The 12,510-nt window shown below is 37.8% G+C and overlaps 1 protein-coding gene across 18 annotated transcripts in view; it reads right to left on the bottom strand.

Annotated features, from left to right (window-relative positions):
- Ppfia2 (PPFI scaffold protein A2) overlaps window positions 1–12,510 on the bottom strand; it is a 465,396-nt gene that overhangs the window by 83,498 nt on the left and 369,388 nt on the right. For all 18 annotated transcript variants that reach the window (XM_076553855.1, XM_076553854.1, XM_076553860.1 and 15 more), the window contains one exon: window positions 10,083–10,174. In XM_076553855.1, the coding sequence (XP_076409970.1) occupies window positions 10,083–10,174 (92 nt within the window). The remainder of the gene's footprint in view (window positions 1–10,082; window positions 10,175–12,510) is intronic.

The raw sequence follows: 12,510 nt of genomic DNA, 5'->3' as shown, positions 1-12,510 counted from the left end.
ATTTAATTTAATTTTACATATCAGCCACGGATTCCCTTGTTCTCCCCCCTCCCCCTGCTTCCCCCACCCACCCCTCATTCCCATCTCCTCCAGGGCAAAGACTCCCCTGGGGATTGAGTTCAACCTGATAGATTCAGTCCAGGCAGGCCCAGTCCCCTCCTCCCAGGCTGAGCCAAGTGTCCCTATATAAGCACCAGGTTCCAAACAGCCAACTCATGCACTGAGAACAGGTCCCGGTCCCAGTGCCTGGATGCCTCCCAAAGAGATCAAACTAATCAACTATCTCACTTATCCAGAGGGCCGGATCCAGTTGGAGGCTCCTCAGCTATTGGTTCATAGTTCATGTGTTTCTATTCGTTTGGCTATTTGTCCCTTGTGCTTTTTCCAATCTTGGTCTCAACAATTCTCACTCATACAAACCCTCCTCTTTCTCGCCAATTGGACTCCTGGACCTCCTCCTGGGGCCTGGCCATGGATCTCTGCATCCAGTTCCCTCAGTCATTGGATGGAGTTTCTAGCACGACAATTAGGGTGTTTGGCCATCCTATTACCAGAGTAGGTCAGTTCGGGCTTTCTCTCGACCATTGCCAGTAGTCTATTGTGGATTTCTGTGGACCTCTCTAGCACTTTGCTTCTTCCTATTCTCATGTGGTCTTCATCCATCATGGTCTTTTATTCCTTGTTCTCCCTCTCTGTTCTTGATCCAGCTGGGATCTCCTGCTCCCTTAAGCTCTCTTTCCTTCGACCCTTGCCCTTCATTACCCCCACTCACATCTAGGTTGTTCATGTAGATCTCAGCCATTTCTCTGTCATTGGGCGATCCCTGTGTCTTTCTTGGGGTCCTGTTTTCTAGGTAGCCTTCCTGGAGTTGCGAGTAGGAGTCTAGTCATCTTTATTTTACATCTAGTATCCTCCTATGAGTGAGTACATACCATGTTTGTCTTTCTGAGTCTGGGTTACCCCCACTCAGGATGATTTTTTTCTAGATCCATCCATTTGCCTGCAAACCTCATGATGTCATTGTTTTTCTCTGCTGAGTAGTATTCCATTGTGTATATGTACCACATTTTATTCATCCATTCTTCAGGTGAAGGGCATCTAGGTTGTTTCCAGGTTCTGGCTATTACAAACAATGCTGATATAAACATAGTTGAGCAAGTGCCCTTGTGGTATGATTGAGCATTCCTTGGGTATATGCCCAAGAGTGGTATAGCTGGATCTTGGGGGAGATTGATTCCCAATTTTCTAAGAAAGCGCCATGTTGACTTCCAAAGTGGTTGTACAAGCTTGCATTCCTACCAGCAGTGGAGGAGAGTTCCCCTAGCTCCACATCCTCTCCAGAATAAAGTGTCTTCAGTGTTTTTGATCTTAGCCATTCTGACAGGTGTAAGGTGGTATCTCAGAGTTGTTTTGATTTGCATTTCCCTGATGATTAGGGATGTTGAGCAATTCCTTAGATGTCTTTCAGCCATTTGAGCTTCCTCTGTTGAAAATTCTCTGTTTATTTCAATAGTCCATTTCTTAATTGGATTGTTGGGCTATTGCTATCTTTTTAAGTGTTTTGCATTGTGCTTACTGAAAAATGTATGAACTTGTGAGTTCAGAACTTGTAAGTTTTATCAATTATAGAGAAATTCACTGACATTTTCTATCCTGAACTATTCTGTTGTCCAATTTAGAGAAACAGTAAAATGCTTACTTTACAGTGAATAATCTTATTTTAGTAAAGAGCTTGGATTTTAGCTTTGTGTAAATCATCGTGACAAGATGAAGACAAATCTTAGTAATCACCCTTGATGCTGCAATTTGCTTAGAGATGAAATAGGTGGAAAATTGCAATTGAAAAATACCACCACACTGGTTTTCAATAAACATGGTAATAAACCACACTGTAATCACAACATAGTCAGGCACATTGTCTGTGCATAGATTTACGGCAAATTCAATTTATTTCTGTAATAGCGATGATGATGACAAAAGTGACTTCATGCTGTCCTATAAAATGAAATCACAGATTCATCAGCAGTAGGTGCTTTCTGTTCCGTTTGGGGCTCCTACTGATTGATGATACCCCCTTCCTTCACTCACTTTGAGATTAGAGATCAACATTTATTTTATATCTGTCAAGATTTATAAAGTTTAAATGAACTTAAGCTGTTTGTAGCAGTGGGCGATGATAACCCAACTTAAGGAAGACCTTGTCTTACCAGAAAATTAATTAGATCAAATGAAACAAGCACTATTCTTCGAACAGATGACTTTACTTAATATTTTATAGCAATGAACATGGGCTGAAAATCCACTTGTCTAAAAGGGAATGAATCATATATTAAAGTAGACTAACCAAGCCATACTCAGAAATGGCATAACTTTGTCTGTTGGACAAACATTTCATTTTATTAACAAAAAGATTAAATTTTAGTCACTATTATTCATCCAGAAAGATGTGCCTTCTACACTGTGAGTACTTTATTAATTCCAGTGGATTAATGAGTGAAAGGATGGAATTGTAGTCCCCAGACAACCTACATCAAAATAACCTAGGTCTGTTTTACCTATGACTGCTCAGGTCAATGTTTCTTTGGGCATCACAGTGGGGTGTCTAACATTAAAACTTGTCATTCTAGAAAATGGCATTCTTGTTTTGTTTTCTTTTCTCTGAATTCTATGTCATTTTAAAAATTATGGGACACAGCAAACCTCGAATATCTGTATTTAGCTTAAAACACCTTGGTGTCTCTTTGAGGCCTCTTGGGACTTCCTAGTTTATAGACTCACATTAGCTACTTACTCCTTCCAGCTTAACTGACTGGTATTCAATTCCTTCAATAATTTACACTTTATTTCATTTATTTCTGAGCCTTTGGATATGCTATTGTTTCTGCTGAAATGGTCTCTTAACATGTTTATATGTCTAGCATTCTTGGAGTTTCAACTTAAATGTCCAATTGCCACATGCTACTCTAGTTTTTTGGCATTTAGTCTTTGCAACAGTCTACAAGGTACCATTTCCTGTTTCCTTTCAGCATCACTTGTTTTCATCATCACTGAAGCCCTAGTACATCCCTGTATGGCCAATAAAACACGATTAATAGATCTGTAAAGAAAACATGTGAGCCAGCACCCGTCTACAAGGGATGCTGCACAACGTTCATGTAAAATGACTGCTTGCCTCTCTACTTTTGTCACTTTTTATTTTAGTTTGTTCTTTAGCAAAAGAAAAAAGAAGCTATTTTTCCACTCCAATTAAATTTTCAAAGCATTTTCTGCATATATATTAGAGAGTTTTAGCAAGTCAAAGTAAGTTTTAAAATTGCATTTCATCAATCTGATACAGGAGAAGGCCAGTTCAGGGTATCTATCCACTCCTGATATGAATCTTGACTGGGGACATCCTTGCAAACTCATGGGAGATTCCCTTGCACCAGATTTCCACGAGACCCCAAAATGCACCCCATCGAGACATCTCTTTCATTATTCCCCCCTCCACCACACCCCAACCTGATCCCTCATGTTCTCATCCCTACCTGCCCATCCACCCCTACTTTACCCAGGGATCTCTTTTATCTCCTCTTCCTAGGGAAATCCATGTGTCTCTCTTTGGGCCCTCCTTGTTACCTAGCCTTTCTATGACTGTAAACTGTAGCATGGTTATCTTTTACTTTACAGCTAATATCTACTTATGAGTGAGCACATACAGTATTTGTCTTTCTGGGTCTGGGTTATCTCACTCAGGATGATTTTTTTTCTAATTCCATACATTTGCCTTCAAATGATGTCTACATAGGTGAGACAGTTGTATAGCTTGGTGTACTTGTGGGATTCCTAGCAGTAGGAGTAGGACCTATCCCTGACTCTGTGGTAGGCCTTTTGGAACCTATTCCTTTTACTGGGTTGCCTTACCAAGCCTTAATACTAGGTGAGGAGCTTAGTCCGACCTCAACTTGATATGCCACACTTTGTTGACACCCATGAGAGGCCTGCCCCTTTCTGAATAGAGGAATGGATTCTGAGGCAGGGCAGAGAGGAGGTAGGGGAGGGAATAGGAGGAGAGAAGAGAGGGGAAACTGTGATCCAGACACAAAATAAATAAATTTAATTAAAAATTGTCTTTCACTTCTTTAAGCAATGACTTGTGAGGATCATCAATGTAACTGTATCACTAAATTTTATAAAAATTACTTGTGATATGACATGTGCAATAAAGACCTCCTTCTAAAATAATTAATTTGCAAAGCTGGTGTGATAACTTGGATATATTAATTATACATATTTATTTGAAAAATATATTGTGAGAATCTGAATAGGAAAAATGCTTTCCCATACCAAACAGCAAACATGTCCACCTGAAGTCTAAAAATGCAGAGCCTCACATATGTGGTTTTATCTCCACCTCGTTCCTCATGAGTAACTGATTTTTATGGTCCCAGCAACCTTTTCTGTGTATGAAAGCCATGGTGTCAGGCTGTCAGGAAGCCTCACTTTATTATTGGAGCTTTATATATTTTTATAACACCATTTCTGAGACTGAATACAAAAAAGATATGGACATGGATTTGGACATATTAGAATACAATTGATGTGCTGGTTAGGCATGGATAGCTGTATGCATTGACTACTATGATATATGAGATATTTCTATTTCTTTATCATCATCATCATCATCATCATCATCATCATCATCATCCCCATCATTGTCACCACTGTCATTGCCATTATCTCTCTGACTTTTGTGAGAACATATCACTAATTTAGTAATGTACATGATTTTGGGGCTATCTCTGTGGCCACAAAGCTATATTTCACCTACTAAACTGAACTTATACACGCTCAACTTTTGGATATTGTGTTAATTAATAGTTCTTCTGCAAAGAGTAAAAGCATTTTTAGGGAAATTTTTATATTTATTTTATTGAATATGTAAGAGTTTCTCTCATATATATATATAAATTTATGTGTCCTATGTGCAAGGTTGGTACCAAGGGAAGTCAGAAGAGGGAGTCTGATCATCTGTAGCTGGAGTAACAGATGGTTTTAAGCAACCACTTGATTTCCAGGAATTGAACCTTCATCTCTGTAGGATCAACAAATGTTCTTAAAATGCTGAGCTATCTTTCTAACCTACCCAATAGGAACTTTTTAGTTTAGATTTTATCTGGTCATGTGAAACATGAATTTCTAGATAATCATTCATTTTACCGGGAGCATACTATAGGCCAGACAGATTGTGTGGTGCCATGGACACACTTATTAGCAAAGCAGGCACAATTTTTTGCTCTTGTGGAGATAATATTCTCAAAAAAAAGTGCAATTCTGTAAAGCATTTATTGACAAAAGTTTCAAATGTTATCATTATGTGCTTCCTAAAAATATATATAGCTGAATAAATTTCATTTTGTCTTAGTAAACAGAGAAAAACCAAATTATACATATATTATTGTCAAATGGAGCTATCTATCATCATATATATTCATCAACCTACTAACTGATAATCTTGTGTCTTCTTTCTTTAATGATGGTATGATAGAAGAGGTGAGCATTGCTAAATTCCAATGAAGGCTTCTTTTTCATATGTAATTCCAGTTCCCATATTAATTTTCAATTGATTAAAACAAGAAAATATTTGTTCAGTCACTATAAGGATCTCTCACATTTCTGCTTTGGACACATTAAGAAAAAACAGACACTTCAATCGGTGGAATCAAGTTGAAGGCCCAGACATAAATTTATGTACCTATGGACACATGATTTTTGATAAAGAAGCCAGAAATAAACAGTGGAAAAAAGAAACCATCTAAAAACAAAAGGTGTTAGTCAAACTGGATGGATGCCTATAGATGAATCCAAATAGATCCATACTTATCACCTTGCACAAAACTCAACTCCAAATGGATCAAAGACCTCAACATTAAACCAGATGCACTAAACTTGATAGATGAGAAAGTGATAGCCTTGAACTCACTGACACAAGAAAAACTTTCTGAATAGAACAGTATTAGCACTGTTACTAAGATCAACAATTAATCATTAGGACCTCATGAAACTGAAAAACTTCTGCATAGAAAAGCACAATGTCATTCAGACAGAGACAGGTCACAAAGTAGGAAAAGATTTTTAACCAGCTACAGATCTGATAGAGGGATAATATTCAAAATATATAAAGAACAACAACAACAACAAAGTAGAAATCAACAAAATCAATTAAAAATGGGGTATCTAAACAGAGAATTCTCAAAAAACAAAGTCAAATGGCTAAGAAATATTTGAAATGTTGAAAGTCCTTAGTCATCATGGAAATGCAAATCAAAACTACCTTGAGGTTTCATCTTTTACCCTTCACTATGGCTAAGATTAATCAAAAATTCATGCTAGTGAAGATGGAGGAAGAGGAGGAAGATTCATACATTGCTAGAGAGAGTGTAAACTTGTACAGACACTATGGAAATCAGTGTCATGATTCCTCAGAAAGCTGGGAATTAATCTACATCAGGATCTTGAAATACCATTCTTGGACATACACTTGCTCAATAATATTCATTGCTATTCTACTCATAATAGTCAGAAATTGGAAATAACCTAGATGCCCATTAACAGAAGAATGGATCAAAAGATTGTGGTACATTTACAAAATAGAATACTAAGAAGCAGTTAAACTAAAATCATGAAGCTCTCAGATAAATGGATGTAACTAGAAAAAAAAATATCCTGAGTGAGGTAAAGCAGGCCTAGAAAGTCAAACATGGTATGTATTCACTTAAAGGTGAATATTGGTTCTTAAGGCAATAATAACCAAGCTGCAGTCCAAAGAACCACAGAGGATAGGTATAGAGTAAGAGACTAATGGGGGATAGATACGTTTCCATAGGAAAGGGAAATAGAATAGTTATGAATGGATGGAAGATAGTACTGGATCAAGAGAGGAGGGGTAGGGAAGATGTGATGAGGGAGGGAATATGGTAAGAGACAGCTATAATTAAGAAACACTTGAAGGGTAGTAGTATAGAGACCTAATACAGTAGAATCTTCATATACATATATGTGGTGATATTTTATTTGTGCTTCAATAAATAAAGCTTGCCTGGAGATCAAGGGGAAAAGGCCAGCCATTTTAAATAAACAAAGTCAGGCAGCACATGCCCTTAATCCTATCACTTAGCAGGCAGTGTCTCTGTGTTCAAGGCCATACTAGGGAACAGAGCTAAGTGTGGTGACACACACGCCTTTAATCCCAGTACCAACCACAGAGACCTGGAGGTCTGTATAGACAGGCTGTGACAAGGAAGTGAGGTAGCTGGGCTAAGAGCCAATGAGAGGGCAGAAAAGCAAGGCATATAAAGGTATGGGTACACAAGAGTTAACTTGCATTTGGAAGCTGCAGAGTTGATGAGTTAAGGTTGGCTGGTGGCTTTTTCTATTTCCATGATCTCTCAGGCTTTCATCCCTATATTTGGCTCCCTATTTTTTATTTAATAAGACCATTTAGAAATTTGTCTCCAACTATATGCATATACACACATATATTCACATATCTGTATATATGTATATGTGTATATATGCATATGCACACTGTAGCAAGCATCTTAAATGGTCTTATTAACAAAAACAAACCTGGAAGCCAGGTATTGGGGTGAATTCTGAAAGGTCAGAGAAGCAGAACAAGCCACAGCTAACCTCACCTCGACAACTTCTCAGCTAATCCTGTTTCCTCAAACTGAAAGCTTCTGAGTCCTCATCTGAATGGATTTCAGCTGAACTGCTGCTAAAAGCCTAAAAGCTTAAAAGCCTCTTGTTCCTGGTCTTCTTGCCTTCATATACCTTCCTGCTTCCTGCCATCACTTCCTAGGATTAAATGCATGTGTCTTTCCCAAGAAAGACATGAGATCTCAAGTGCTGGTATTAAAGGTGTGTGTCACCACGTCTGGCTGTTTCCAGTATGGCCTTGAACTCATAGAGATTCTGATGGATCTCTGCCTCCAGAATGCTAGAATTAAAGGCATGAGCTACCACTGCCTAACCTCTATGTTTAATATAGTGGCTGTTCTGTTCTCTGACCCTCAAATAAGTTTATTTGGGTGCATAATATATCAACCACAACATACATCATACATTCACATATATTCACACACACACCACACACACGTGTGTGTGTGTGGTGTGTGTGTGTGTGTGTGTGTGTGTGTGTATGCATATATATGAAGGTGATATAAAGGAAATTGCCAAATAATAGGGAAGACAGAGCCCCAACTGGACATCTCTTGTCACCAAATGAAGCTTCCAGTACTGGGATTGGGTTACCTCTAATTGAATTGTTAGCCAAAGGGTTCCCAGGGCAACTACAAACAACCCAGGCTGTTTCCAAGACTATAGCTAGGTTGTTCTCCAGAAACTGACAGCAAATCCCTAATGCTGAAGACAATATCTATACAACTCCTTAAACATGGAAGAGTTGAACTGGTGCCTACACTGAACCTTCACCTACAGCTTCTAGTATTTTTTGGCACAAGAAGGTACTCTGCACACTATCAAAAGAAAAATTTAACTACCAACCTTGCTACAAAACCTTTGATCTACAGGGGTGATGTGCCTACAAGATATGCTAGTACAATGGTAGAACAAAACTTGTGGGAATAACCAACATCTGATTTGACTTAAGGCCCAGAGCATGAGATGAGACCATACCTGATGCCACTTGGTGATCAAGAACCAGAGACTGAATAGCCCATTGACCTAGGCCAAAACCAAACACTACTGTTCTACCAAAAGAAGTAGCAATAAAATGACTCTAAGGACATTATGCTATAGTCATAGACAAGTTCCTTGTTCAGCCATCATCAGAAAAGCTTCCTCCTGCCGCATATGGGGATAAATATGGAGACTCACAGCCAGACAATATGCAGAGAATGAGAAACCTTGGAATACTCAGCCCTAAATAGGATGTATCTATCAAGTCCCTCCCCTAAGGGGTCAGGAAACTCAATGAAAGAGGAGGTAGAAAGAGTTGAAGAACCAAAGAAGATTGAGGACACCAAAGATACAAGGCCCTCTACTATCAATAGGATTGACACATACATGTATGTACTTAGAGAGACTGAAGTAGCATGTATAGGACCTGCATGGGTCCTTAGGATAATATATATTATGTTCTGATTCTATACATCTCTATATATTTCTAGTGCTTTTTCTTGGGCTTCTTCCTTTTGTTTGTTTCTTTGCCCTCTTCTAATGTGTTAGTTTGTGTTTTATCTTATTATATTAAATTTATAATATTATATATTTTCATCTCTTAGAGGCCTTTTTATTTTCTAAGTAGAGACAGAAAGGAGGTGGATCCAGATGGGAAAGGAGAGGAATTGACAGGAGTAGAGGGAGGAAGATCATACCATAATCAGGATATATTATGTGAGAAGAGATGCATTTTCAATAAAAGGAAAATAGTAACTTAATGAAAACAAAAAGAAAAATTTAATATCTCCTCTTGGAAAACAGTGCAATCTCTATATGTATGTTTTATTTTTAATTTAAGATCTGCTTAAGGGACTCGCTGGCATTGGGATCAGGACACATCCCTAGGGCATAAGTGGGCTTTTTGGATGGAGCCCACTGCCTATGGTGGGACATGTTACACAGCCTTTGTCCAGGGGAAGAGGTTTGGATCTCCCTTAACTGAATGTATCAGGCTCTGCTGACATGCCACAGGAGGCTTTGCATTGAAGGAGGTGGGAACAGGGGTTGGGATGGGGGAAAGGCTGGGGGGTGTGAGGAAGGAGGGGAGGGGGATCTGTGGTTGATACGTAAAATGAATAGAAAAATTCTTAGTAAAAAAGAAAAGAAAAAAAGAATTGTTTGTGCACTTACAACTATATACATGTACATAGAACACAAAAGATTTTCAGATATATTTTGATTGCACATATTCAAAGATGATTTGCAAATTAGAAAGTTGTCTCTAAATGTGGATTATAAATATGACAATGTCTACTGAGAAATATGAGACCCTTATTTTACTTGGGAATGAAGAAAAGTATAAGAAAATTAACATTGATGTTTGCTGAACTATAAATAAACATTTAACTTAATGTTACCTCGATATAGTGGGTTCAATTAGAGAGCCAGTTCTCATTTTCATTTGGTCAAGTTCAGATCTTAACTTCTCAATTTCTTCTGCTAATCTTTCCTAAAAATCAAAAAGCAGTTACTCAGATGATGGTCACATTCAGTGTATCAGCATTCAGTTGTGAAAAATAAATATTTAAAAGGGAAAATGATTACATTTTATTAAAGAAGACTGGATATAAATAGAAAATATACTTGTGTTCACCTTTCATAATGAACATGGCAATAACAGAAGTCAACAAAACCACCTCTATTCCCTGGTATTTATTAATCCTAAATATTTGCCAGTTTGTGAGATTATTAAAATTATGAATATAAATACGTCACTCAGATACAAAAGACAAATCACATCTAGTTTTAAGTTAAATAAGACATCTTTATGCAGGAAGTGAATGTGATGATTACCCTTTGGGTTGTCAACTTGAGGATATCTGGAATTAATGAAAACCCAAGTGGCTGGGTTCACCTGTGAAGAAGTAATCTTTGGTTGTTGTTGTTTTTTAATTAATTCATTTGAAGTGAAAAGACCTACTTTTAAACCAGATCTTTTTGAGGTGGGAAGATCTGTCTTTAATCTGGGCCACCTCTTCTCATAGAAGCCTATGTAAAGGACATTTAAGACGAAAGCTCGTTTTTTTTTTTTTTTTTTAGACAGGGTTTCTCTGTGTAGCTTTGTGCCTTTCCTGGATCTTGCTCTGTAGACCAGGCTGGCCTTGAACTCACAAAGATCCGCCTGTGGGGCTCTGCCTCCCAAGTGCTGGGATTAAAGGCATGCACCACCACCGCCCAGCTGGAAGCTTGTTCTTTAAGGGCTTTCTCTCACTCTCCAAGGCAAGTCTGTTCCTTCACTGGCTTCAGGATTTCGGTGTGTACTGAAGACAAACTGAGACTTTGAGCCATGAGGACTGACTGGATTCTTGGACCTTACATTGATAGGTAGCCACTGTTGGATCAGTTTGACCACAGTCTGTAAATCACTATAATAGGCCCACTTTCCGTGTGTGTGTGTGTGTGTGTGTGTGTGTTCACTTCATCAGTTCTTTTCCTCTAAGGAATCCTGACTTATAAAGTGAGAATTTCCATTTTTTCCATCAAGGTTGAAGGGCACACCAGTAAAGAACAATGATTTAAGGAGAATTCCATCATAAAAGGAAGCCGAGTCCCAACTTTTAAGATTTCTTGAGATGTATATAAATGAATATATAAAATATACTTATGATTATAAAGCTAGCATGAAAGATTGGCTGGCTGTCAATAACCTAACTACAGACTTGCTTTTGTTTGTCTACCTATAACTGTTTCTGATTGGTATTAAACACCACAGTGAGTAAGTTTATGAAGATTGGAGTTGTCTCACAGCTCTTAGCTAAGTGCTCATGAACTTACTTCATAACAGTTTAATAACTGGTTCTGTTATGCTTGTTAATGAGCCCTTAGTTTTTATAGCTTCTCTCTCAGTAGCCAACTCTTATATTTTATTGATTCATATTCTTTTTCTTACCATACTATGACTGGTTTTAATGACAATGGTACCTAGAGGCTCATCAATTTGAATATTTTGTTTCCAGTTTGTGGAACTGTTGCAGAAGGCTTGGGAGAGGTGGCTTTTGGAAGATGTATGTCATTGTGGGATGGGCTCTGTGGTATCAAATGCCCACAATACTCCAGTTAATTGTCTGTCCTTTTCTTATTTGTGGATCGGATTTAAACTCTTAACTGCTGCCCCAATGCTCTGCCATGACGGTCACAGGCTCACCCTCTGGAACTGTAAACCCTAACAAACTCTATCTTTTATTAGTTATCTTGGACAGGATGTATCTTCCCAGCAATTGAAAAGCAGCTAACAGAATGATATTGTGGGATTTGTGACATTTCTATTACATGATCTTTAAATTTTCAGGACCTTAATCCTATTTACCCTAAGATCCTTTGACAGTTTTGTAAATTGTTTATTAGGTTCAATATATTTGATGCAACTTCTTCTGTTAGCATCACTTCAAAACATACAGATATTCAAATAAAAATTTGGCTTTAAATAATTTTTTTTAAATTACGTACTTTTCTTATTTTCAGAAAAATACTCATTGAGTTTCTCTTTTGCACATCTGGTGTACAAGGAATGAGCTGCCTATAACTGAATGTACATTAGTAGAAACAGACAACTGATAAATAAAATGCACAGCTAAATTATATTGTTAAGAAGAAAACAGAAGAATTATGAAAAGATGATATATAATATTTCCCCTCGGCAAAACCTTTGTAGCTCATGTGTGCCCCACATATCATGGCATTTGAGTGAAGTCCTGAATAAAACATGAGAACATATTAGAAAGAACATAGCATATAGAAGTATATTTGGTGAGACAGGACAGAACCCCAGGGTTGGTGCGTTAGAGA

Source organism: Peromyscus maniculatus, chromosome 18 (genome assembly GCF_049852395.1).
Source record: "Peromyscus maniculatus bairdii isolate BWxNUB_F1_BW_parent chromosome 18, HU_Pman_BW_mat_3.1, whole genome shotgun sequence".
Classification (NCBI taxonomy): Eukaryota; Metazoa; Chordata; class Mammalia; order Rodentia; family Cricetidae; genus Peromyscus; species Peromyscus maniculatus.
The sequence above is the reverse complement of the archived record's forward strand: the minus strand, read 5'-3'. Positions and strand labels throughout refer to the sequence as shown.